Genomic DNA, 24,579 nt, shown 5'->3' with positions numbered 1-24,579 from the left:
GGTCGGAAAATGGCTATGTGGCTACTTTTACGATATACTCCTCTAACATAATCTAATGTTTTGCTTTTGCTGTAAAGCCTTTTTGAAATCGGACAACGTGGTTCGATTCAGGAGAGGTGTATCTATAAAACGATATAACATAGTCCTATATTTGAAAAAAAAAATATTAAATTTTGTTATGCTAATGACGATAGGATTTTTCGCTGGATGTCCATCCCGCATACGGGACGGAGCCCGCCCAGAGGTTAATAATGTCTACATATCTTGCATTACCCATGTCATGTTTATATACTGTATCCGATACTATTCTACTATATCTTATTCTATGCTGCTCTGACATTGCTCATCCATATATTTTTAGATTCTTAATTCCATTCCTTTACTAGATTTGTGTGTATTGGGTATATCTAGTGTAATTGTTAGACATTACTTGTTAGATATTACTGCACTGTCGGAGCTAGAAGCACAAGCATTTCGCTACACCCGCAATAACATTTGCTAAACACGTGTATGTGACCAATAAGATTTGATTTTGATGATTTGATTTGAATGTAGCGCCTTACGGATTGTGGATGTTGTGGATGGCTGTTCAGAAATCTAAGTGTGTATTTGAACCCAATAATGGTTGAATTCAAGAGGTTTAAGCTGCCTATCCATCATTGTTTTTGAAACCAGTGGATAGCCAGTGAAAAATGCGTTCTTGCAACAGCTGCATAGCGCGGATCCCAGCCTATGGAATATAAGTGGGTCTTTTATTGCTCAATCTAATTCATGCTGATAAAATTTTTTATCAATAGGCCTAATTGACACATGCACAAACTCACACACTTTTGATAGACGTAAAGGGGCAATCTGTAGTAGCTAAATCCATTTTTGGACTGTATATATATATATTAATGTATATATAATTTAGTCATAGTCATATGTAGTAGAAAGCGATGGGTTAGAAGAAGCCTAGACAACCAATCCATAAAGTAAAATGTAACATCCATATATGGCCAGCTATGTAAACTTTAACACTGATTTATCCAGCAATAGATGTCATTCAATTGGTAACATACATTGTTGTCTTCTTCTAATGCCTGTTATGGGGAAAGTAATCTAAAAGTAACTGAATGTAATCAGGTTATGTTAGTGAGTTTGTGAAATCCAAAAGTTACATTACTGATTACAATTTTGGACAGGTAACTAGTATCTGTAATGGATTACATTTAGAAAGTAACCTACCCAACCCTTACAAGCATACCCATAATATGATGCAGACACCACCGTGCTTGAAAATATGAACAGTGGTACTCAGTGCTGTGTTGTGTTGGATTTGCCCCAAACATAACACTCTATATTCAGAACATAAAGTTAATTCCTTTCTCACATTTTTTTGTTTTACTTTAGTGCCTTATTGCATGTTTTGGAATATTTTTTATTCTGTACAGGCTTCCTTCTTTTGACTCTTTTGACTGGTTAGAATTTGGGAATAACTACAATGTTGTTGATCCATCCTCAGCTTTCTCCTATCACAGCCATTACACTCTGTAACTGTTTTACATGTCACCATTGGCCTACAGGTGAAATCCCTGAAAGATTTCCTTCCTCTCTGGCAACTGAGCTAGGAAGGATGCCTGTATCTTTATAGTGACCAGGTGTATTGATACACCATCCAAAGAGTAATTCATAACTTCACCATTCTCAAAGGGTTATTCAATGTAAGCTTTTTTAATTTTACCCGTCTACGTACTGGTGCCATTCTTTGTGAGGCATTGGAAAGTCTCCCTGGTCTTTGTGGTTGAATCTGTGTTTGAAATTCACTGCTCGACTGAGGGACCTTACAGATAATTGTATGTGTGGGGAACAGGGGTGAGGTAGTCATTATTGCACACAGTGTCAATGACACATACAGTTGAAGTCAGAAGTTTACATACACCTTAGCCAAATACATTTAAACTCAGTTTTTCACAATTCCTGACATTAATTAATCCTAGCACAAATGCCCTGTCTTAGGTCAGTTAGGATCACCACTATTTTAAGAATGTGAAATGTCAGAATAAAAGTAGAGAGAATTATTTATTTCAACTTTTATTTGTCTCATCACATTCCCAGTGGGTGAAAAGTTCACATACACTCAATTAGTATTTGGTAGCATTGCCTTTAAATTATTTAACTTGGGCCAAACATTTAGGTAAAATTCCATAAGCTTCCCACAATAAGTTGGGTGAATTCTGGCCCATTCCTCCTGACAGAACTGGTGTAACTGAGTCAGGTTTGTAGGCCTCCTTGCTCACACACACTTTTTCAGTAATACCCGCAACTTTTCTATAGGATTGAGGTCAGGGCTTTGTGATGGCCACTCCAATACCTTAAAACATGTTGGGGCTAGGGGTCAGTATTTGCACGGCCGGATAAAAAACGTACCCGATTTAATCTGGTTACTACTCCTGCCCAGAAACTAGAATATGCATATAATTAGTAGATATGGATAGAAAACACTGTAAAGTTTCTAAAACTGTTTGAATGGTGTCTGTGAGTATAACAGAACTCATATGGCAGGCCAAAACCTGAGAAGATTCCAAACAGGAAGTGCCCTGTCTGACAATTTGTTGTCCTTCTAGGTTATCTGCTGGAACCCTGACCTATTCACCGGACGTGCTACCTGTCCCAGACCTGCTGTTTTCAACTCTCTAGAGACAGCAGGAGCGGTAGAGATACTCTCAAAGATCGGCTATGAAAAAGCCAACTGACACTTACTCTTGTGTTACTGACTTGTTGCACCCTCGACAACTACTATGATTATTATTATTTGACCATGCTGGTCATTTATGAACATTTGAACATCTAGGCCATGTGCTGTTATAATCTCCACCCGGCACAGCCAGAAGAGGACTGGCCACCCCTCATAGCCTGGTTCCTCTCTAGGTTTCTTCGTAGGTTTTGGCCTTTCTAGGGAGTTTTTCCTAGCCACCGTGCTTCTACACCTGCATTGCTTGCTGTTTGGGGTTTTAGGCTGGGTTTCTGTACAGCACTTTGAGATATCAGCTGATGTAAGAAGGGCTATATAAATACATTTGATTTGATTTGCTTCCAAACTTCTTCCATTTATGATGGACACTGTTCTTGGAGACCTTCAATGCTGCAGAAATATTTTGGTACCCTTCCCCAGATCTGTGCCTCGACACAGTCCTGTCTTAGAGCTTTACGGACAGGTTTGTTGTGCCTTTCCATATAATTTCCAATCATTTGAATTTACCACAGGTGGAATCCAATCAAGTCGTAGAAACATCTCAAGGATGATCAATGGAAACAGGTTATACCTGATATCAATTTTGAATATTATAGCAAAGGGTCTGAATACTTACGTAAATAAGGTACTTGTTTTTTATATTTAATACATTTGCTAAAATTTCAGAAAACCTGTCTTCACTTTGTCATTATGGGGTATTGTGTGTAGGTTGATAATGTCACGAACCGGCTCAAAGTTTGTAACAAAAAGGGAGACAACGTGGAGATAAAGAATAAAAAATATATTTATTAACTGAAGTAAACTAAATACAATTAACAATGGTGTGTGTAGTCAGTAATCAGTAGTGTAAGTGAGTGTTTGCGAGCATACATGTGATAATGAGGGGTGTTGAAAGGTGCCAAAGCAAACAAACGGCCACAAAAAAATGTGTGTCTGCATGGAGAGAGTCTCCTCAATGAATGGGGAAGAGGTGTATTTATCCCGGGACACACCCGGGCCCAGGTGTGTCCCATGTTGCTGACGACACTCCCAGCTCCGCCTGCCGACATCCTAATAAGGAAAACATAAGCAAAGAGAAAGAATACGGCAGACAGAGTGGGAGGGTCATCACAATAAATTTACAGTATATATACAGTATAAATAGTTGAAGTCAGAAGTTTGCATACACTTATACACTTGAGTCATAAAAACTCATTTTTCAACCACTCCACAAATGTCTTGTTAACAAACTATAGTTTTGGCAAGTCGGTTAGGACATCTACTTTGTGCATGACACAAGTCATTTTTCCAACAATTGTTTACAGACAGATAAGCAACATCTTCAGACATCAGTCAGGAAGTTAAAGCTTGGTCGCAAATGGGTCTTACAAATGGACAATGACCCCAAGTATACTTCCAAAGTTGTGGCAAAATGGCTTAAGGACAACAAAGTCAAGGTATCAGAGTGGCCTTCACAAAGTCCTGACCTCAATCCTATAGAAAAGTTGTGGGCACAACTGAAAAAGCGTGTGCGAGCAAGGAGGCCTACAAACCTGACTGTTACACCAGTTCTGTCAGGAGGAATGGGCCAAATTCACCCAACTTATTGTGGGAAGCTTATGGAAGGCTACCTGAAAAGTTTGACCCAAGTTAAACAATTTAAAGGCAATGCTACCAAATACTAATTGAGTGTATGTAAACTTCTGACCCACTGGGAATGTGATAGAAAGAAATAAAAGCTGAAATAAATCATTCTCTCTACTATTATGCTGACATTTCACATTCTTAAAATAAAGTGGTGATCCTAACTGACCTAAAACAGATAATTTTTACTAGGATTAAATGTCAGGAATTAACGAAAACTGAGTTTAAATGTATTTGGCTAAGGTGTATGTAAACGTCCGACTTCAACTATGTATGTATATATATATATATATATAAAATCCATTTTAGAATAAGGTTGTAACTTAACACTTATTTTCCTTAAACATTGTTAGGTAAAAAATCTAAATAACATAGTATACACTGTGAAAATGACAGACAGAAGGGAGGGTGGTGCGGCAGGTGCCACTTCTCATACGAATGCTGTTATTTTATCTGAAACATCAGGTGTACACCGACCCCAGCTAAGTAATTCATGCATAGATTTAAAGCGCAATTGTATGTTTTATCTCCAGTACTTTGCCATGATTGTCAGTTATGTAGCTGCTCTACTGATAATCTCAGTGCGTCCTTGCTGGGATGACACAATCAATCTACTGCCGGAGAATATCAACACCAAACACATTGGTTCACCGTTCCACGGGAGCGGACAGTACACAGCATACCATAATGTTCTGAATAATGGCCAAGTCTACCTCGCTCCCTATTCCACTGACCTGCTTAGGCGGAACAAACACAAGTCCAACATTTATCAGAGACTGTTAAACTACCTGTTCACTACCCTCCTGCTCTCCGGGGATGTGTAACTCAATCCTGGGCCTAACATCACTGAGCCAGCGATACTCACTGGAATGGAAAGCAGTGGATGACCTTGTCCACTGATCGTCGCCGCTGCGGAATTGGGTGAGTGCTATGGTCCTACGGTTTCTCTCGAGTCACCCGGCTCCAGAGATGGAATTTGACTCTCCAAACATATCCATGTCGCTATATGCAATCCCTGACTCTGCTTCTGGCACCCAGGCTGTTTTAATTAGTTCCCCGCATCCAGTGCAAGCGGGGGGGGATAGTTAATTGCACTACCGAACTGCCCCTAATCAAAACGAAACAAAACGGCCTAAAGCCAGCCGTCAGAAAATTTTACTTTTTTCAATGTGTCAAACACTCTCGAGTCATCTGGGACCCACGAGCTAAGCCGAAGGGACGACTAGGGGGGCACTTGAACATTCGTAGTGTCATTCCAAAAAGTGATCAAATTCAACATCTTCTCACAGACTCCAACCTTGACTTCCTCTGCCATTCAGACACATGGCTCCATAAAAACTCTCCATATGCTGCTTTGATTGTGCCTGGCTACAATGTTTTCAGGAGAGACAGGATTGAAGGAAGAGGAGGGCGTCTGATGATTTACATTAAAGAACATATCCGATGTAAACAAATTGAGAGGTCATGTGATAATGAACTAGAATGTATTGGCCTGAACGTTACACTGTCTCCCCAAATGTATTTTACCCTTATTGGAATTATTGGAGACCTCCTTCCACCTTCCACTTATTGGAGACCACCTTCCACCAAAAGTGTGTTTTTTGATCAGTTTAATAACATGCTTAGGGAATGTAATTTTGGGAAAGAGGTCATCTTAATGGGAGATTTTAACATTAATTATGAAGACAAGTGTAGGAAAACCCTCAAACGGATCACTAATACCTTTGACCTTACACAGCTAGTTAAAGGGCCAACCAGGGTGACTTGTTGTTCTAAAACACAGATTGATTTGGTGTTCAGTAATAAACCAGAGGGAGTGACTAAAACATTCAATATGGTTACTGGGCTGTCTGATCATAATCTGACACTTATAGCCAGAAAGCTTTCTAAGAACAGGTTTAACCTACTGTTAGAAGCCTGATCAACTCAGAATACCTAATAATAATAATAATACCTAATTATTTTCAAAACGCAATTAAGGGAATTAACTGGAATGATCTCTTGTCCAATACAGATGTGGAAGCTGATGGTCAGGTTTTTCTATCCACAATCCAGACTACAATAAATGGTTTCCTAAAGAAAATCAAATCTAAACCTGGCCAAAAGAGCACTCTTCCCTGGCTAAACGGAGAAATCTGGAAACTGATGACAGAACAAGATTATGCTCTTAAAACATCCCTAAAGCCCAAATTAGAGCATGACAGACGTAGGTTTACCATGTTGAGAAATAAGGTGATGAAAGAAATCAGACAGGCCAATGCAAACTTTTTTATTAACATAATTGGTGAAGCAAAGGGAAATTCTAACCTGATCTGTGAGAATCTAAAAAAGTTAACAGGGAAAGACCATAGTAACACTGCAAAAAGACTAGAAATCATGGTCAATGACAATCTAACACAGAATTCAGTCGAAATAGCAATAGCCTTCAATTGCTAGTTTATTGACTCTGTCAGGGTACTGACACAGAACCCCTCCACTGGTTTCTTGGGCTCAGTGCTAGTGAATGACACTCAACCTGTCTTCATCATACGGGAGGTTTCTAAGTGAGAAGTGAACAAGGTGATTAGCTCAGTAAAGAACACTTAGGCCAAAGATGTGTTTGGGCTGGACTCTACCTTTCTTTAAAACTACAAAGAGTCACTCATTGGCCCCATTACTAAGGTCACCAACACATCTAATGGTCAGGCCGTGTTTCCAAGGGTATGGAAGTCGGCCATAATAACGGCCATCTTTAAATCGGGTGACCCTGCTGACTTGAGTAACTACAGGGCCATTAGTAGACGACCTGTGGTGTTGAAGATTGTTGAAAAGTGTGTAGCAGAGCAACTGATTGCCCACCTCAACAACAGCCCATTTACATTACACTCCATGCAGTTTGGCTTCAGAGAAAATCACTCCACAGAAACGGCCAACTGCTTTCTTCTGGAAAATGTGAAGTCCAAGTTGGATAAAGGGGGCGTTGTTGGGGCTGTGTTTCTGGACCTAAGGAAGGATTTTGATACTGTTAACCATGAGGTTCTCATTACAAAATTGTCCAAGTTCAACTTGAGTGGGTTGAGTCACTGACGTGATCTTCCTGTCCGGGCTGGCGCCCCCCTTGTGTTCGTGCCGTGGCGGAGATCTTCGTGGGCTATATTCAACCTTAAATTGGTAAATTGGTGGTTGAAGATATCCTTCTAGTGGCGTGGGGGCTGTGCTTTGGCAAAGTGGGTGGGGTTATATCCAGCCTGTTTGGCCCTGTCCGGCGGTGTCGTTGGACGGGGCCACAGTGTCTCCCGACCCCTCCTGTCTCAGCCTCCAGTATTTATGCTGCAGTAGTTTATGTGTTGGGGGGCTAGGGTCAGTCTGTTATATCTGGAGTGTTTCTCCTGTCTTATCTGGTGTCCTGTGTGATTTTAAGTATGCTCTCTTTTTCTCTCTCTTTCTTTCTCTCTTTCTCTCTTTCTTTCTCTGTCTCAGGGGACCTGAGCCCTAAGACCATGTCTCAGGACTACTTGGCCTGATGACTCCTTGCTGTCCCCAGTTCACCTGGCCGTGCTGCTGCTCCAGTTTCAAATGTTCTCCCTGCGGCTATGGAACCCTGACCTGTTCACCGGACGTGCTACCTGTCCCAGACCTGCTGTTTTCAACTCTCTAGAGACAGCAGGAGCTGTAGAGATACCGGAATGATCGGCTATGAAAAGTCAACTGACATTTACTCCTGAGGTGCTGACCAGTTGCACCCTCGACAACCACTGTGATTATTATTATTTGACCCTGCTGGTCATCTATGAACATTTGAACATCTTGGCCATATTCTGTTATAATCTCCACCCGGCACAGCCAGAAGAGGACTGGCCACCCCTCATAGCCTGGTTCCTCTCTAGGTTTCTTTCTAGGTTCTGGCCTTTCTAGGGAGTTTTTCCTAGCCACCGTGCTTCTACACCTGCATTGCTTGCTGTTTGGGGTTTTAGGCTGGGTTTCTTTTACAGCACTTTGTGACATCAGCTGATGTAAGAAAGGCTTTATAAATACATTTGATTGATTGATTGACGACATTCCTCTAAATTAGCTGGGCATCCAGGGGTTAATTGGACACTAGAGTTCCTGAGACGGAAATTCTGGTGGCCCAGCACGATTGAGGATGTTAGATCCTTCGTTAAGGCCTGCTCCACCTGTGCCCAAAGAAAGTCCTCACGACAGCGATTGGCTGGGTTACCTCCAACCCAAGGGCTGATCACTATCCTGGTGGTCGTCGATCAGTTCTCCAAGGCAGCCGATTTCATCGCCCTGCCCTACCTCAGTCAAGGAGACAGCCGATCTCATGATTAACCATGTATTTCGAACACACAGGTTCCCCCAGGACATTGTCTCAACCCGTGGCCCCCAGTTCGTTGTGTGGTATTGGAAAGCCTTATGCTCCCTGTTGGAGGCGTAGGTGAGTCTCTCCTCTGAGTTCCACCAATAGTTGAATGGGCAGAGAGGGTCAACCAGGGGGTGGAGAAGTCCCCCCTCTTGTTTCCTGAACAAGAGGCCGAAGTGGGGGTACCCTCAGCAAAGGTGTTCATTCAACAATGTTGCCGCACCTGGACCAGAGCGCGATCCTCCTTTAAAAGTAGATTCTCGGAAGCTCGCCCCATTCTACGTAGGATTCAGGATCCTGAGTCGCATCTACCCGGTCACCTATCGTCTCCAGCTCCCCAGGGCATTGAGAGTCTGTCCATCCTTCCACTTTTCCCGTATCAAACTGTTAAGAACCAGTCTCTTCTCCCCCCACACATGCCCCTCCGCCCCCTCGACTTGTTGACGGCCGCCCGGCCTACACAGTCTGGCGTCTGCTGGAGGCTTGTCGGGTCTGGGGCACCCTGCAGTACCTGGTGGACTGGGAGGGCTAGGAGCGGGCATGGGTGCCTGCCCGGGACATCCTGGACCCGAGACTTGTTGGGGACTTCAACCAACTATGTGGTGGTTGCCCTGGCTCTGCGGCCGGAGCCGCTCCTAGGTTCCACCTGTCACCAAGAGGGGAAACATTTCAGTATGTGGAGGGATCAGCGAAAACTAATTGTGTTGGACGCTATCATGAAAATCACGTCATATCATTGATAAGCCTATGGGATGCATACACTGATAAGTATAGGGGAATTGTTGTTTGTAGAGCCATATCAAAGCCTAGCAAAGTGCCTTTACAGTATTCACACTTGGATAGATGATTGAATGCCCGCCAAAGATCATGGCTCATCTTCTCCTTACATTTCAGGACACAAGCTTAGGTTTCTGAATTCCAGTGAATGTGAGTATAGTAGTCAAATCTGCTAGTGAAACCAAAATCACATACCAGCAACAACACAGTCTAATTGAGTTCTGGTACAAGCATCTTACATACAAAATGCAACTTTATTAACCTTCATGCCTAATTCATATACATGTATATGTTTCAACTCGGTTTAATTTAATTTCACAGCTCCATCCATACGAAAATACAGATAAAAGCAAAAAGCATTGACAGAATATTTAGACAACTTTTGAAAAACAGAAAGAAAGAACAGAAGAAAAACCTTTGAACCTCTTTCAACATTTGAAAAACATTGGGATTCCGAATTAGTTCCCAGAATTCCTTGAGCTAACAACTCCCTTTGAAGCATTGTGGGGCATATCACAATTTTACGATAAGAATGAAAAGCTCTGAAAACATTTACAATACAGTCACTTTACATGAATACAGGAACAACAATTACTGTACGTAATAGCAGTAAACTTGAAACAAAGGCATTGGCATCACTACGTAATTCTCCAAAAACAGAGATAAAACAAACACAGAATTGATACAGAAATTAAAGAAATATTGAACGGATACAGAAGTGTAATCAGAATTCTTTCAAAGGGAGCTCCCCAAGGGTTGCTATTCCGGCCTTTACATATTCAATACAGCATTCCCTGCGAACCGCAATAAATTCAATCAGGTAACTCAAATGTCTTTCACTCTCTTCTGTGATTTCGCATACTGCAGTATGGTGTGGTGTGGCTGATTATGAAAAAAACTAAGTAGTTGCACCAATGACCAGTATCGGAGAGGTCAAAACCTAAATGATACGATAATGATAAAATAATGACATTCTCTAAGTGAAGTTAATATTGTAAATACATCCATACAAATAATATGCAGCTTTCATGGGACATACATACAGCATGTTAAAGGCTGAAATTTGAGGATACTGTATTGAAAAGATGGGGTAAGGCTCAGTGCATTGAAAATAAACTGAACAATGGGAGTCTGGGTTTTACAAATACATCTCTGTCTGAGTATCAATTCAAGGGTTTATATTTGAATGTATATGATACTTGTTAGTTGTGAAATAGTTTATGTGCATGCTTTTCAGAGATTCGCTGTGATAGGAGGCACTATTCATTATTGCATAACTTTGACCCTGCTTACCGTTAAATAATTATGCTCGTAAAAACTTTTATTATGCCAAAGGGGAATGGTAATGCATGCATACAATAAGCCTCTGTGTACACATGCTAAATATTAGTTATAACTTTCAAGTTAAGTTAAATTTAAAGAAAATATATGTCGAATTTGGATAAATGTTGATGTGAATCTATTCTTCAACTCAACATGGCTGGGTAGAGAATGACATTAAAAGTTTGATCAATTTATAAAAGCGATTATCATATTGACTATATTTATATGAAAACATTCTCTTGTTTTGCAAAAGAAGAAAATCATGAACCAAAATGCACATTTCTGACATCAGATTTGATCATTCGTATTAGTATTTTAGATAACAAAACAGTTTAGAATCAATAGCCCCATCTTACTGTATATCAAATCAGATAAATTAGCATCTCTGAAAAATACTTTACATGTATAAATGTATTTCCTTGTATCTAATAATTAAAGCCCTATTTTCAAATGTATATACAGGCTGTAGAACTGAGTTATCATTTTTATTTCCACTATCACATATATTAAAACATTTCAAAATATATATATTTTTACAGAAAATGGTTATATGCAAGATGAAGTGCCCCTCATTTCAGAAAAGTACAGCATATGAATAATAAAATGTTGAAAATGATGACTATGGATAAATGGACTTCATTAATGAAATAATTTTTCAATTATACTTCATAACAAACAAGTTGCCGATGATATGCTTGGGCCAAAAAAGGCCAATGAAATATTCACATGTACACAAACAACATATAACATAATATGACATATATTATAATACCTCAGAAAACCAAAAGGAGAGAGACAAATTCGGCATAATATGTTTCTGATAAATATTTGTTTCCGGTAAGGATGTGGTTTTGAATTATAGGACAGTACCACTGGTGTATGCGTGTGTTATTAAATCACTAAGCATCTGCTGCAATCTCAAAAACTTTGTCTATAAGCACTTGACTTGACAAAACCTTAACTTACTGACCTTCTGAAATCAGCTCCTGAAACTGTAAGTAGGGATCCAGCATACTCTAACGTCTGTGTACTGCACTACAAAAATACTTTGAACACATACAATTATCATACATGTGGGATTCTGTTGAGAATAGCTATGATAATGATGAACAAGATCAGATCTATGTCCAATATTGTAAAAAGGAAAATCTGATAACTTCGCTGTGATAGGAAAAGTTGCCGATATTGCTTTCATGTATCTCAGAAAGGTTTATGTTGTGCTATTTGTATGTCCATAGATATCTCTTTCCAATCGGCTGGATAAATTGTCTTTAACTGGTAGTTTGCAGTTGATGTCAAACAATATGCAAAATATAAGTGGTTGATGTCATTGCACTGACTAATGAAACTTGAGCCACATTTATTTCTCATACCTCAGTTATATATAGCCATAAATCTTTATATGGCTAAATATAAATATCTATATGGCCGTAGATGTATTTTTACTTCATGTACAAACAGAAAATTATCAAAATGTGGTTTTAGTGTGTTGAATAAACCTTAACACTGAATATGGTAGATAAGTATCTGTCATCGATGCATGACAAACTACAAGTAAAGGTGGACCTGAAGCTGGATCTGAAGACCTCGCATCATGATTTGTGTATGTGTGATTAAAAAAGACACTGCTCCCAGTCACAGAAAGCTACAGGGCCAACTGTCTGTGTACATTGTGTACTACAGTGTATTACATTATAAAGAATGTAGAAAAGTTATGTTTTTTTTCCCTTCATTTTGGCACTGTACACTCTTAGAAAAAATTGTTCAAAAAAGTTTATTCAGCTTTCCCATAGGAGAACCCTTTTTGGTTCCAGGTAGAACTCTTTTGGGTTCCTCCTCAAACAAAGAAATAGTTTTTCAAAGCGTTCTCCTATGGGGACAGCCGAAGGTTCTAGATAGCACTTTATTCTAATAGTGTAGGTCTGTTCATAGATACATTAAGAAAAACCTGTTCCCCCTCAACCACCAATCATTAATGTGACATTTTCCACACAATTTACAGGGAGGGGGTAACCAAAATAAGTGAGTTTGCCTAGAACATTGTGCTGTAGAAATATAGACATTTGTAGTATAGAGTAGAAACGAAGAAGTGGCACTGGTAGAAATCGGTCTGTGATTGAGGACTTATTTGTCTATGACATCAGCAACCAGCACAAGGGTACAAAAACATTTCCCTCTACTGAATGTATTGCTCTTCTATTGAACTCGAGTAACCAAGTGGCTTAGCCCTCTAATCTAAATGTATGCACGCATGACTAAGTCGCTTTGGATAAAAAAATCTGCTAAATGGCATATATTATTATTATTAACTAAACCCAAGATGTGTTAGCTCTAGACTACAAACACACAAATTATCACAATGCCAATCCCTTTCACTGTAATGAGCAGGGATCCAAAACAAAATCCTTGAACATTATGGAATCGTCATATAAGGTGTCAATCTGTAAGGTGCTTCAAATGCCAGATATGTTAATTTGATTTGTTTTAAAGTTCATTGCACATTGAGGTGTGGATTGATCTTTATTTGTGACATGGATCAAAAGCAAGCATACACAGCAAGATATAATAAACAAAAAACTAAAATAGTCTCGATATTGAAACTATATTTACCCAATGAGATTGCTAATCATAGCACAAAATGCACCAATAAAGTTTTTTTAAATAAAATGTTTCAAAGAAGCTCCAGGTGCTATGTGGTTGAGTCATGTGCTAACAAAAACCATTGGATAAAAAACAAAACAAATACCAAAAACAACAAACATGTATACTAAACCTGAATGTATTGTAATATGCGTGGATGTGAATGAGAAGTAAGGTTGCTGATGCTCTCTGTTTGTGGATATACTGTACTCTTTAATCTCAGTTGCTGGTTTGCTGACATTGGGTTGGGGTTAACTCCGCCCCTTACAGCTTCTAGATCACTGGCCCACTGGGATGCCTCTGATACTTCTGAATCTAGAACATTGGTACTAGAACTAATTCTACAATGCTGATTCTAGAACACAAACCAGTTTTTATGGGTACAATCAATGAGTGGATGGCGCCCTCTGCTGCCGGTTGTCCTGAAGCACAGAAATGCAGGGAGCTGCTATAGGGAGTGAACTGGGAAACAATACTCTCCATGGAAAAACCAGAATCTGTGTCTGTTTATTCCATTTTACAATGCAAGACCAAGGTCTGCCCTATACTTCAAAGACACACATGCACACAGCCCTTCCATCAAGCCATCCAATCCTCAGTTCTTTCACATTATAGATGCGAGAAAAGCAGCCATTTTGAACAATATAACCAAAACAAAGACACCAAGAAGAACGGTTGCGATTAAGGTTCCTGTCCAAATGAACGAACTCCTTTCGAGAAAAATTCCAAAGTGAAACCATTTAAGAACAGTGCTGAGAAAAAAGACAGGTTTACATCAAAACTCCAAAATGATAATAAAAGAGCATTTTCCAGTTCCGACCCTCCTCAGTCACTGAGGATCCAGAACCGTCCCTGTTTTTTTTCCTCTGTGGACAGACAGAATCCTTTCTTTGCATTTTACTCTGCTCTTCCCACCGCATCACAGACAGACAGCGGTGTGTGTCCAGTCCAGCTGAACCACATTGAGGGAGAGACCCTGCTCCCCCGGCGGCACTGTGTGTGTGTAAGTGTGTGTGTATGCTCCATCTGATGACATCATCACCCTGTAACTGTCTCACACCAGCATGTGTCTCCGTCGGTGCAGGGCCAGGTGGTCTGAGCGCGAGAAGCTGCGGTCACAGTCCGCACACTTGAAGGGCTTGACACCTGTGTGTTTCCGGTAGTGGCGTGTCAGCTCGTCAGAGCGGGCAAACTTCCACGTGCAGCCATCCCAGGTGCATTTGTATGGCTTCTCACCTGGACAGGTCAACACAAACAGACAAAAACAGAGACTTGGTAAAGTAGTGACTTTCGCAACATACAATTCATGTGCACACATTTTTGAATTGCCTAATGATTTCTCTTTTTCTTCTAAAACAGTCTTACATATGCTTGGAAAGTGGAGACATCACAAACATAAAAGTAAACTAAACATTACTGGAAACAGCTTACCGTTTTGGAGACAGTGCTTGCTCACAAAGAGATTTGCAGTGGTTAATTAACTGTAAATAAGTTAATTGTGTCGCCCCACAGTTAACCTGTTTAGGATAGGGGGCAGTATTTTCACGGCCGGATAAAAAACATACCCGATTTAATCTGGTTATTACTCCTGCCCAGAAACTAGAATATGCATATAATTAGTAGATGTGGATAGAAAACACCCTACAGTTTCTAAAACTGTTTGAATGGTGTCTGTGAGTATAACAGAACTCATATGGAAGGCCAAAACCTGAGAAGATTCCATACAGGAAGTGCCCTCTCTGACCATTTCTTGTCCTTCTATAGCCTCTTTATGGAAAATAGAGGATCTCTGCTGTAACGTGACATTTTCTAAGGCTCCCATAGGCTTTCAGAAGGCGCCAGATGACTCTGCAGTCCCTGGGCGAAAAACAGCAGGGGTTTTGGAAAGTGGTCGATCTGAGAACAATGACACGGGTGCGCGCGTGCATGTGAAGACTCCATTTTCTATTTTCTGTCTTTGAACGAAAACAAGGTCTCCCGGTCGGAATATTATCGCTATTTTATGAGAAAAATTGCGTAAAAATTGATTTTAAACAGCGTTTGACATGCTTCGAAGTACGGTAATGGAATATTTAGAATATTTTTGTCACGATACGCGCCGGCGCGTCACCCTTCGGATAGTGTCTTGAACGCAAGAACAAAACGCCACAATTTGGATATAACTATGGATTATTTGGAACCAAAACAACATTGGGTGTTGAAGTAGAAGTCCTGGGAGTGCATTCTGACGAAGAACAGCAAAGGTAATCCAATTTTTCTTATAGTAAATCTGAGTTTGGTGAGTGTCAAACTTGGCGGGTGTCAAAATAGCTAGCCATGATGGCCGGGCTATCTACTCAGAATATTGCAAAATGTGCTTTCACCGAAAAGCTATTTTAAAATCGGACACCGCGATTGCATAAAGGAGTTCTGTATCTATAATTCTTAAAATAATTGTTATGTTTCTTACAACGAAAGCAAAACATTAGATTATGTCAGCAGAGTACCCAGCCAGAAATAATCAGACACCCATTTTTCAAGCTGGCATAAAATGTCACATAAACCCAAACCACAGCTAAATGCAGCACTAACCTTTGATGATCTTCATCAGATGACACGCCGAGGACATTATGTTATACAATACATGCATGTTTTGTTCAATCAAGTTCATATTTATATCAAAAACCAGCTTTTTACATTAGCATGTGACGTTCAGAACTAGCATACCCCCCGCAAACTTCCGGTGAATTTACTCAATTACTGACGATAAACGTTCACAAAAAACATAACAATTATTTTAAGAATTATAGATACAGAACTCCTCTATGCACTCGCTATGTCCGATTTTAAAATAGCTTTTCGGTGAAAGTACATTTTGCAATATTCTGAGTAGATAGCCCGGCATCACAGGGCTAGCTATTTAGACACCCAGCAAGTTTAGCCCTCACCAAAGTCTGATTTACTATAAGAAAAATGTTATTACCTTTGCTGTTCTTCGTCAGAATGCACTCCCAGGACTTCTACTTCAATAACAAATAATCAAAATAATCCATAGTTATATCCAAATAGCGGCGTTTTGTTCGTGCGTTCAAGACACTATCCGAAAGGGTAAAGAAGGGTGACGCGCCCGACGCGTTTCGTGACAAAAAATTCTAAATATTCCATTACCATACTTCGAAGCATGTCAACCGCTGTTTAAAATACATTTTTATGCCATTTTTATCGTAAAAAAGCGATAATATTCCGACCGGGAAACCGTGTTTTAGTACAAAGAGAGAGAAAATAAAAACATGGGGTCGCCTCGTGCACGCGCCTCAGTCTCATTGTCCTCTGATAGACCACTTACCAAAGGCACTAATGTTTTTCAGCCAGGGGCTGCCTCGACATCATTCAGCTTTTTCCCGGGTTCTGAGAGCCATAGGAGCCGTAGGAAGTGTCACGTTACAGCAAAGATCCTAAGTTTTCAATAAAAAGAGTCAAGAAGCCCAAGGAATGGTCAGAGCGGGCACTTCCTGTACAGAATCTTCTCAGGTTTTTGCCTGCCATATGAGTTCTGTTATACTCACAGACACCATTCAAACAGTTTTAGAAACTTTAGGGTGTTTTCTATCCAAAGCCAATAATTATATGCATATTCTAGTTTCTGGGCAGTAGTAATAACCAGATTAAATAGGGTCCTTTTTTATCTGGCCGTGCAAATACTGCCCCCTACCCTCAACAGGTTAAGCAATGGCTTTTTTCTGGCCACTCTTCCGTAAAGCCCAGCTCTGTGGAGTGTACAGCTTAAAGTGGTCCTATGGACAGATATTCCAATCTCCGCTGTGGAGCTTTGTAGCTCCTTCAGGATTACCTTTGGTCTCTTTGTTGCCTCTCTGAGTAATGCCCACCTTGCCTGGTCCGTGAGGTTTGATGGGCGGCCCTCTCTTGGCAGGTTTGTTGTGGTGCCATATTCTTTCCATTTTTTAATAATGGATTTAATGGTACTCCGTGGGATGTTCAAAGTTTCTGATATTTTTTAAACCCAACCCTGATCTTTACAACTCCACAACTTTGTCCCTGACCTGTTTGGAGAGCTCCTTGGTCTTCATGGTGCTGCTTGCTTAGTGGTGTTGCAGACTCTGGGGCCTTTCAGAGCAGGAGTATATATAATGAGATCATGTGACAGATCATGTGACACTTACATTGCACACAGGTGGACTTTATTAATCTAATTATGTGACTTCTGAAGGTAATTGGTTGCACCAGATCTTATTTAGGGGCTTCATAACAAAGGGGGTGAATACATATGCACGCACCACTTTTCCATTTTGAATTTCTTGGAGTTTTTTGAAATAGGTAATTTTTGGCATTTCACTTCACCAATTTGGACTATTTTGTGTATGTCCATTACATGAAATTCAAATAAAAGTCCATTTAAATTACAGGTTGTAATGCCTCAAAATAGGAAAAACACCAAGGGGGATGAATACTTTTACAAGGCACTGTAGTCATGTTACTTTTACTTGTTATCTAAAACAATACATCTGCAAGTTTCACCTAATTCTTTAGTAATTTTTTTGTAGAGCAATTCCTTGTTACATATTTTACATCTAGCTAAGGAGTTTTGAGTTTGAAGGAACATTATTTTTAGTTTATAAATGTTTTATATTATTCAGTTTGACGACAATGTGCACAAAAATGGTCCATTAGCTAGATTGCTAACTGAGTCATTCAAACGAATGGGATGGTAACGAGCAATAATGCTAAACATTAGCTAAATGCTTCCTCCATAAACTAGCTATCTAGCCACTGTAGCTAGTAACACACCGAGGATACTGATGGCCGAGGTATTTTGCACAACTGACTAGAATGTCGGCAGTCAAAATCACCAACTAGTGAAGCAGTTGTTCTGCCAAAAGCAGTGGTGGACAGAGTGAGCTCGAGCCAGACTTTTGCCATGTTCATGTCATGTTGGGAACTTGTAAGTAAGTCCAAAAAACTGGAAAAAATGTACCTGGATGCCCCTCCAACTCATAATTATGACTAGGAAACTCAGGCATGATCACTGGATCATGGTCTTTCCCACATGATGAACTCTGACATCACGCACCACTGAAAATGTCAACAACCATGGCCACAATTTTGTCTGTCAATGGTGAGAATGGTTCATGTGTTCCTTCCGAGTTCTGAGCATGTGAACTCTACAAGTCGTTCCTCCGAAGTAGACAAGTTGTTCCTCCGATCACTCCTTCATAAATTGAACGTGGCATTATACTGCACGTGCCAGTTTTCTAGATAGCTAAATGTTTAGCATCGACATTCACTATCGCAACATATAATCTACAAATTTGGCTAGATGGAACTGGTGGTGTGGGATAATGGAGAGTGAATTATATTATTTCGTCAACATCTTGCCAGCTAGTGGTTATCAGCTATCAACAGGGCTTTCTTCAAATTCTAACTAGCAACATTAACGCAGCTAGCTAACATTGGCTATATAGCAACATGGTCCTACTACGTGCCAATGGAAACAAAGCTTAAGAAAGCACCACTACTGCAACCTTCTGGTCTGGAGTATTTTAACAAGTCTAATATTTTTTGGGAGAAATGATGAAGGCTTTTGTTTTGTTTACTACTTTGTGAATGAACTGTTAGCTACAGATAAAAAAAAATCTATTTATTTGTCACATGCTTCGTAAACTAACAGTGGAATGCTTACTTACGGGTAATTTTCCTACAAAGCAGAGTTAAAGATAAATATCAAAAATGTAATAAACAAATAAAAATAGTGACATAAGGCAAATACACAGTTAATAACGATGAACAATAAAGTGACATTTCAAAAAAATTCTACTTCATATGTATCATCTCCAGCACAACGCCAACATCAACATATGTGAAAATTGCTATGTTTTGTAGTAAAAGAAATGGAGGAACATGACATCGGTGTGCATCGTGTGATTTTAATGAATTATGAGTAGGCATTGCCTACTAATTACCTACTGATTGTCTACTAATTTGTTGATGATGTAAGGGGATTGATGTTACCAGTACAGAAAAAGTACCCTCTTTTCTCCTTCTCATTGTTGCTTCTTTCATGCTCTGAATAGCTAAAAGTCAATTTGTTGGGCAAGCTGACTATGCATTTAGAAACAGCAAGAGAAGCCACAGTTCGTCAGACACACATCAGGTGGTCTCATAGACTTAGACGTATCATAGTAAATTAAATTCATAGTAAATGAAACACTCGTAATGGTATGATATGTTACGTTTGGTGTGGTTACATAACACAGAAGGTTACTTGAGGCAAAACAATAAAAGTATGGTGGGTGGTTGGTGAGAATGTGAGGCGTATAATGTCAACGTCTAGTATCCAAAAGGCATGTTCAACTTTAGCATTTGAACTAATTAGCAACTTTGCAACTTCTTAATACTTTTGAGCTATTTTGCAAGTACTTAGCGTGTTAGCTAATCCTTCCCTTAACCCTAACCATAGCCCTTTAACCTAACCCCTAACCCTAACTTTAACGCTAACCTTAAGCCTAAACTTAACCCTAAACCCAAACCATACGTACATATTCCAACTAGAAGCCATGGATTACAGGAAACATATGCAACGAGCTAAAGGCTAGAGCTGCCGCTTTCAAGGAGTGGGACACTAAACCGCATGCTTATAAAAACATTACCGCTATGCCCTCAGACGAACCATCAAACAGGCAAAGAGTCAATACAGGACTAACACTGAATCCTACAACACCGGCTCTGATGTTCGTCGGATGTGGCAGGGCTTGCAAACTATTACGGACTACGAAGGGAAACCCAGCCGCGAGCTGCCCAGTGACGCAAGCCTGCCAGACGAGCTAAATTACTTTCATGCACGCTTCGAGGCTTCAAGGCAAGCAACACTGAAGTATGCATGAGAGCACCTGCTGTACCGGACGACTATATGATCACGCTCTCCATAGCTGATGTGAGCAAGACCTTTAACCTCTCTTGGGTAGTTGGGACGCTAGCGTCCCACATGGCCGACATCCAGTGAAATTGCAGAGCGCGAAATTCAAAAATACTAAATTCAAATATTTAACATTCTTGAAAATATATGTGTTATACATCAAAATAAAGCTTAACCCCTGTGCGGACATCCAGCGAAAAATCATATCGCCATTAGCATAACAAAATGTATTTATTTTTTTGTTTCAATTTTTTTTCTCAAATTATATCGTTTTATAGATACACCTCTCCTGAATCGAACCACGTTGTCCGATTTCAAAAAGGCTTTACAGCAAAAGCAAAACATTAGATTATGTTAGAGGAGTATATCGTAAAAGTAGCCACATAGCCATTTTCCGACCAACCACATGCATCACAAATAACCAAAAAACAGCTAAATGCAGCACTAACCTTTTACAAACTTCATCAGATGACACTCCTAGGACATCATGTTACACAATACATGCATTCTTTTGTTCGATAAAGTTCATATTTATATATAAAAACAGCATTTTACATCGGCGCGTAACGTTGACTAACTATTTTCCCTCAAATGCATCCGGTGAAACAGTGCTACAATTTACTAAATTACTATTCGAAAACATTTTTAAAATGTAATATTGTCATTCTAAGATTTATAGATGAATATCTCTTGAAAGCACCTGTAATGCCAGATTTAAAAATAACTTTACTGGGTAATCACACTTTGCGTTAAAAGGGGATGCGATACTCAGAACAATAGGCTAGCAATAGCAATAGGCTAGCCATCTTGGAACAATCGCATATCACATCTAGTCTTGTATACTATTGTCAATAATCCCTTACCTTTGATTATCTTCATCCTTAGGCACTTCCAGGAATCCCAGGTCCACAACAAATGTATTTTCGTTCGAAAAAGTTAATCCTTTACGTCCCAATAGCTTGTTCTTGTTAGCGCGTTCTGAAGGCTTCACCAAAAGTTCCGATGTGCGCGGGGCTACTCTTTCAACAAAATGCATTTTTTTCTTATTTAGGTTCGTTCAAACATGTCAAACGTTGTATAACATAAATCTTTAGGGCCTTTTTCAACGAGAGCTCCAATGAGATTCAAGAGGGATGATTGCATTGTGTTTCAAAACGTTTCGAAAGGGGAGGGTAACCAGGGGCGCCGGCGTCATAATGGTGATGGCCCTCTCCGTGTGACCATTTTCCACAGCGTCTCATTCATTCAGTTTTCACAGTAGATGGCTCAAATCACTTTGTAAAGACTGGGGACATCTAGTGGAAGCAATAGGAAGTGCTCAATGAACCATAGCTCACGGTGTGATTAATAGGCAATGTGATGAAGTTGAGTTCGCAATTCAGAATTCCACTTCCTGTTTCGATCTGTCTCGGGGTCTTGACTGCCATATGAGTTCTGTTATACTCACAGACACCATTCAAACAGTTTTAGAAACTTTAGGGTGTTTTCTATCCACAAGTATTCATTATATGCATATCCTAGCTTCTGAGTTTGAGTAGTAGGCCGTTTAAAATGGGCACGAATATTTTTCAAAATGCGCTGTGGTGCCCCCTATCCTAGGCGACCGTCAAGAGGTTAACCTGTTAGGGCTAGGGGGCAGTATTGACACGGCTGGATAAAAAACGTACCCGATTTAATCTGGTTACTACTCCTGCCCAGTAACTAGAATATGCATATAATTATTGGCTTTGGATAGAAAACACTCCAAAGTTTCTAAAACTGTTTGAATGGTGTCTGTGAGTATAACAAAACTCAAATGGCAGGTCAAAACCTGAGAAGATTCTGTACAGGAAGTACCCTGTCTGACCATTTCTTCCCCTTCTTGATTATCTCTATCCATTACAAAGGATCTCTGCTGTTACGTGACACTTCCTACGGCTCACATGGGCTCTCAGAAGGTGGCAAAAAGCTGAATCGTGGCTTTGCAGGCTCTGGCTGAAACAAAGTAGCGCGTTTGGGTAGTGGCTGGTTACAGTACTGTGAGACTCAGACTCGTGCCCACGTCGACCGAAAGCTTTGTTTTCTTTCCTCTGTTTACCTAAAAGGAGATTCCCGGTCGGAATATTATCGCTTTTTTACGAGAAAAATGGCATAAAAATTGATTTTAAACAGCGGTTGACATGCTTCGAAGTACGGTAATGGAATATTTAGATTTTTTTTGTCACGAATTGCGCCATGCTCGCGACCCTGATTTACCATTTCGGATAGTGTCTGGAACGCACGAACAAAATGCCGCTATTTGGATATAACGATGGATTATTTTGGACCAAACCAACATTTGTTATTGAAGTAGCAGTCCTGGGAGTGCATTCTGACGAAGACAACAAAGGTAATCAAACTTTTGTAATAGTAAATCTGATTTTGGTGAAGGCTAAACTTGCTGGGTGTCTAAATAGCTAGCCCGTGATGGCTGGGCTATGTACTTAGAATATTGCAAAATGTGCTTTCACCAAAAAGCTATTTTAAAATCGGACATATCGAGTGCATAGAGGAGTTCTGTATCTATAATTCTTAAAATAATTGTTATGTTTTTTGTGAACGTTTATCGTGAGTAATTTAGTAAATTGTTAGTAAATTCCCCGGAAGTTTGCGGGGGGTGTGCTAGATCTGAACGTCACATGCTAATGTAAAAAGCTGGTTTTTGATATAAATATGAACTTGATTGAACAAAACATGCATGTATTGTATAACATAATGTCCTAGGGTTGTCATCTGATGAAGATCATCAAAGGTTAGTGCTGCATTTAGCTGTGGTTTGGGTTTTTATGACATTATATGCTAGCTTGAAAAATGGGTGTCTGATTATTTCTGGCTGGGTACTCTGCTGACATAATCTAATGTTTTGCTTTCGTTGTAAAGCCTTTTTGAAATCGGACAGTGTGGTTAGATTAATGAGAGTCTTGCCTTTAAAATGCTGTAAAATAGTCATATGTTTGAGAAATTGAAGTAATAGTATTTCTAAGGTATTTGAAAATTGCGCCACGGGATTCAACTGGCTGTTGCGTAGGTGGGACGAATTCGTCCCGCCTAGCCCAGAGAGGTTAACTTCTTGTTAATCCAGCCAAAGTGTCAGATTTTAAAAAGGCTTTACGGCGAAAGCACACCATGCGATTATCTGAGGACAGCGTCCCTCATACAAAACACATGAAAATAATTTTTCAACCAGGCAGGTGTGACACAAACGTCAGAAATAGCGATAAACTTAATCACTTACCTTTGATGATCTTCATATGGTTGCACTCACACGACTCCCAGTTACACAATAAATGTTTGTTTTGTTCGACAAAGTTCCTCTTTATATCCAAAAACCTCCTGGCACAACAGGCAGAAGAAAAGTAAAAAAAGTACAGGTAAAGTTCGTAGAAACATGTCAAACGATGTTTAGAATCAATCCTCAGGTTGTTTTTGTCATAAATACGCAATAATATTACAACCGGACAATAGCGTTGTCAATAGAAAAGGAAAAATAACACACGACACGCTCTCGGCCATTTGCAACAAACAACTCTGGGACATCAGACAGTCCATTCACTCTCAGTGCTCTTACTCACTCATTTTTCACAATACAAGCCTGAAACAATTTCTAAAGACTGTTGACATCTAGTGGAAGCCATAGGAAGCGCAATCTGACCCCACAGCCATCGGATACTGTGTAGACATTAAATTGAAAACTACAAACTTCAGAAATCCCACTTCCTGGATGGATTTTTCTGAGGTTTTCGCCTGCCATATGAGTTCTGTTATACTCACAGACATTATGTTAAGAATTTTTGGAAACTTTAGAGTGTTTTCTATCCAAATCTGCCAATTATATGCAGATCCTAGCTTCTGGGCCTGAGTAACAGGCAATTTACTCTGGGCATGCTTTTCATTCGGATGTCAAAATACTGCCCCATACCCTAGAGAGGTTAAACAGGTCAACATTCACAAGTCTGCGGGGCCAGCCGGATTACCAGGGTGTGTACTCAAAGCATGCGCGGACCAACTGGCAAGTGTCTTCACTGACATTTTCAACCTCTCCCTGAATGAGTCTGTAATACCCACGTCTCAAGCAGACCACCATAGTCCCTGTGCCCAAGACTACGAAGGTAACCTGCCTAAAAATGACTACCGCCTCGTAGCACTCACGTCGGTAGCCATGAAGTGCATTGAAAGACTGGTCATGGCGCAGAACTACACCATCATCCCTGA

The 24,579-nt window shown here is 40.0% G+C and overlaps 1 protein-coding gene across 1 annotated transcript in view; it reads right to left on the bottom strand.

The window, feature by feature from the left end:
- Positions 1-9,711: 9,711 nt before the first annotated feature.
- Positions 9,712-24,579, bottom strand: part of klf12b (Kruppel like factor 12b) — a 232,040-nt gene continuing 217,172 nt past the window's right edge. The window contains exon 6 of the mRNA XM_014163779.2: positions 9,712-14,675. Coding sequence (XP_014019254.1) covers positions 14,494-14,675 — 182 coding nt within the window. The 3' untranslated portion in view covers positions 9,712-14,493. The remainder of the gene's footprint in view (positions 14,676-24,579) is intronic.

The sequence above is a fragment of the Salmo salar genome, chromosome ssa21 (assembly GCF_905237065.1).
Source record: "Salmo salar chromosome ssa21, Ssal_v3.1, whole genome shotgun sequence".
NCBI lineage: Eukaryota > Metazoa > Chordata > Actinopteri > Salmoniformes > Salmonidae > Salmo > Salmo salar.
Note: the sequence above shows the minus strand (reverse complement) of the source record. Positions and strands in the feature narration are given on the sequence as shown.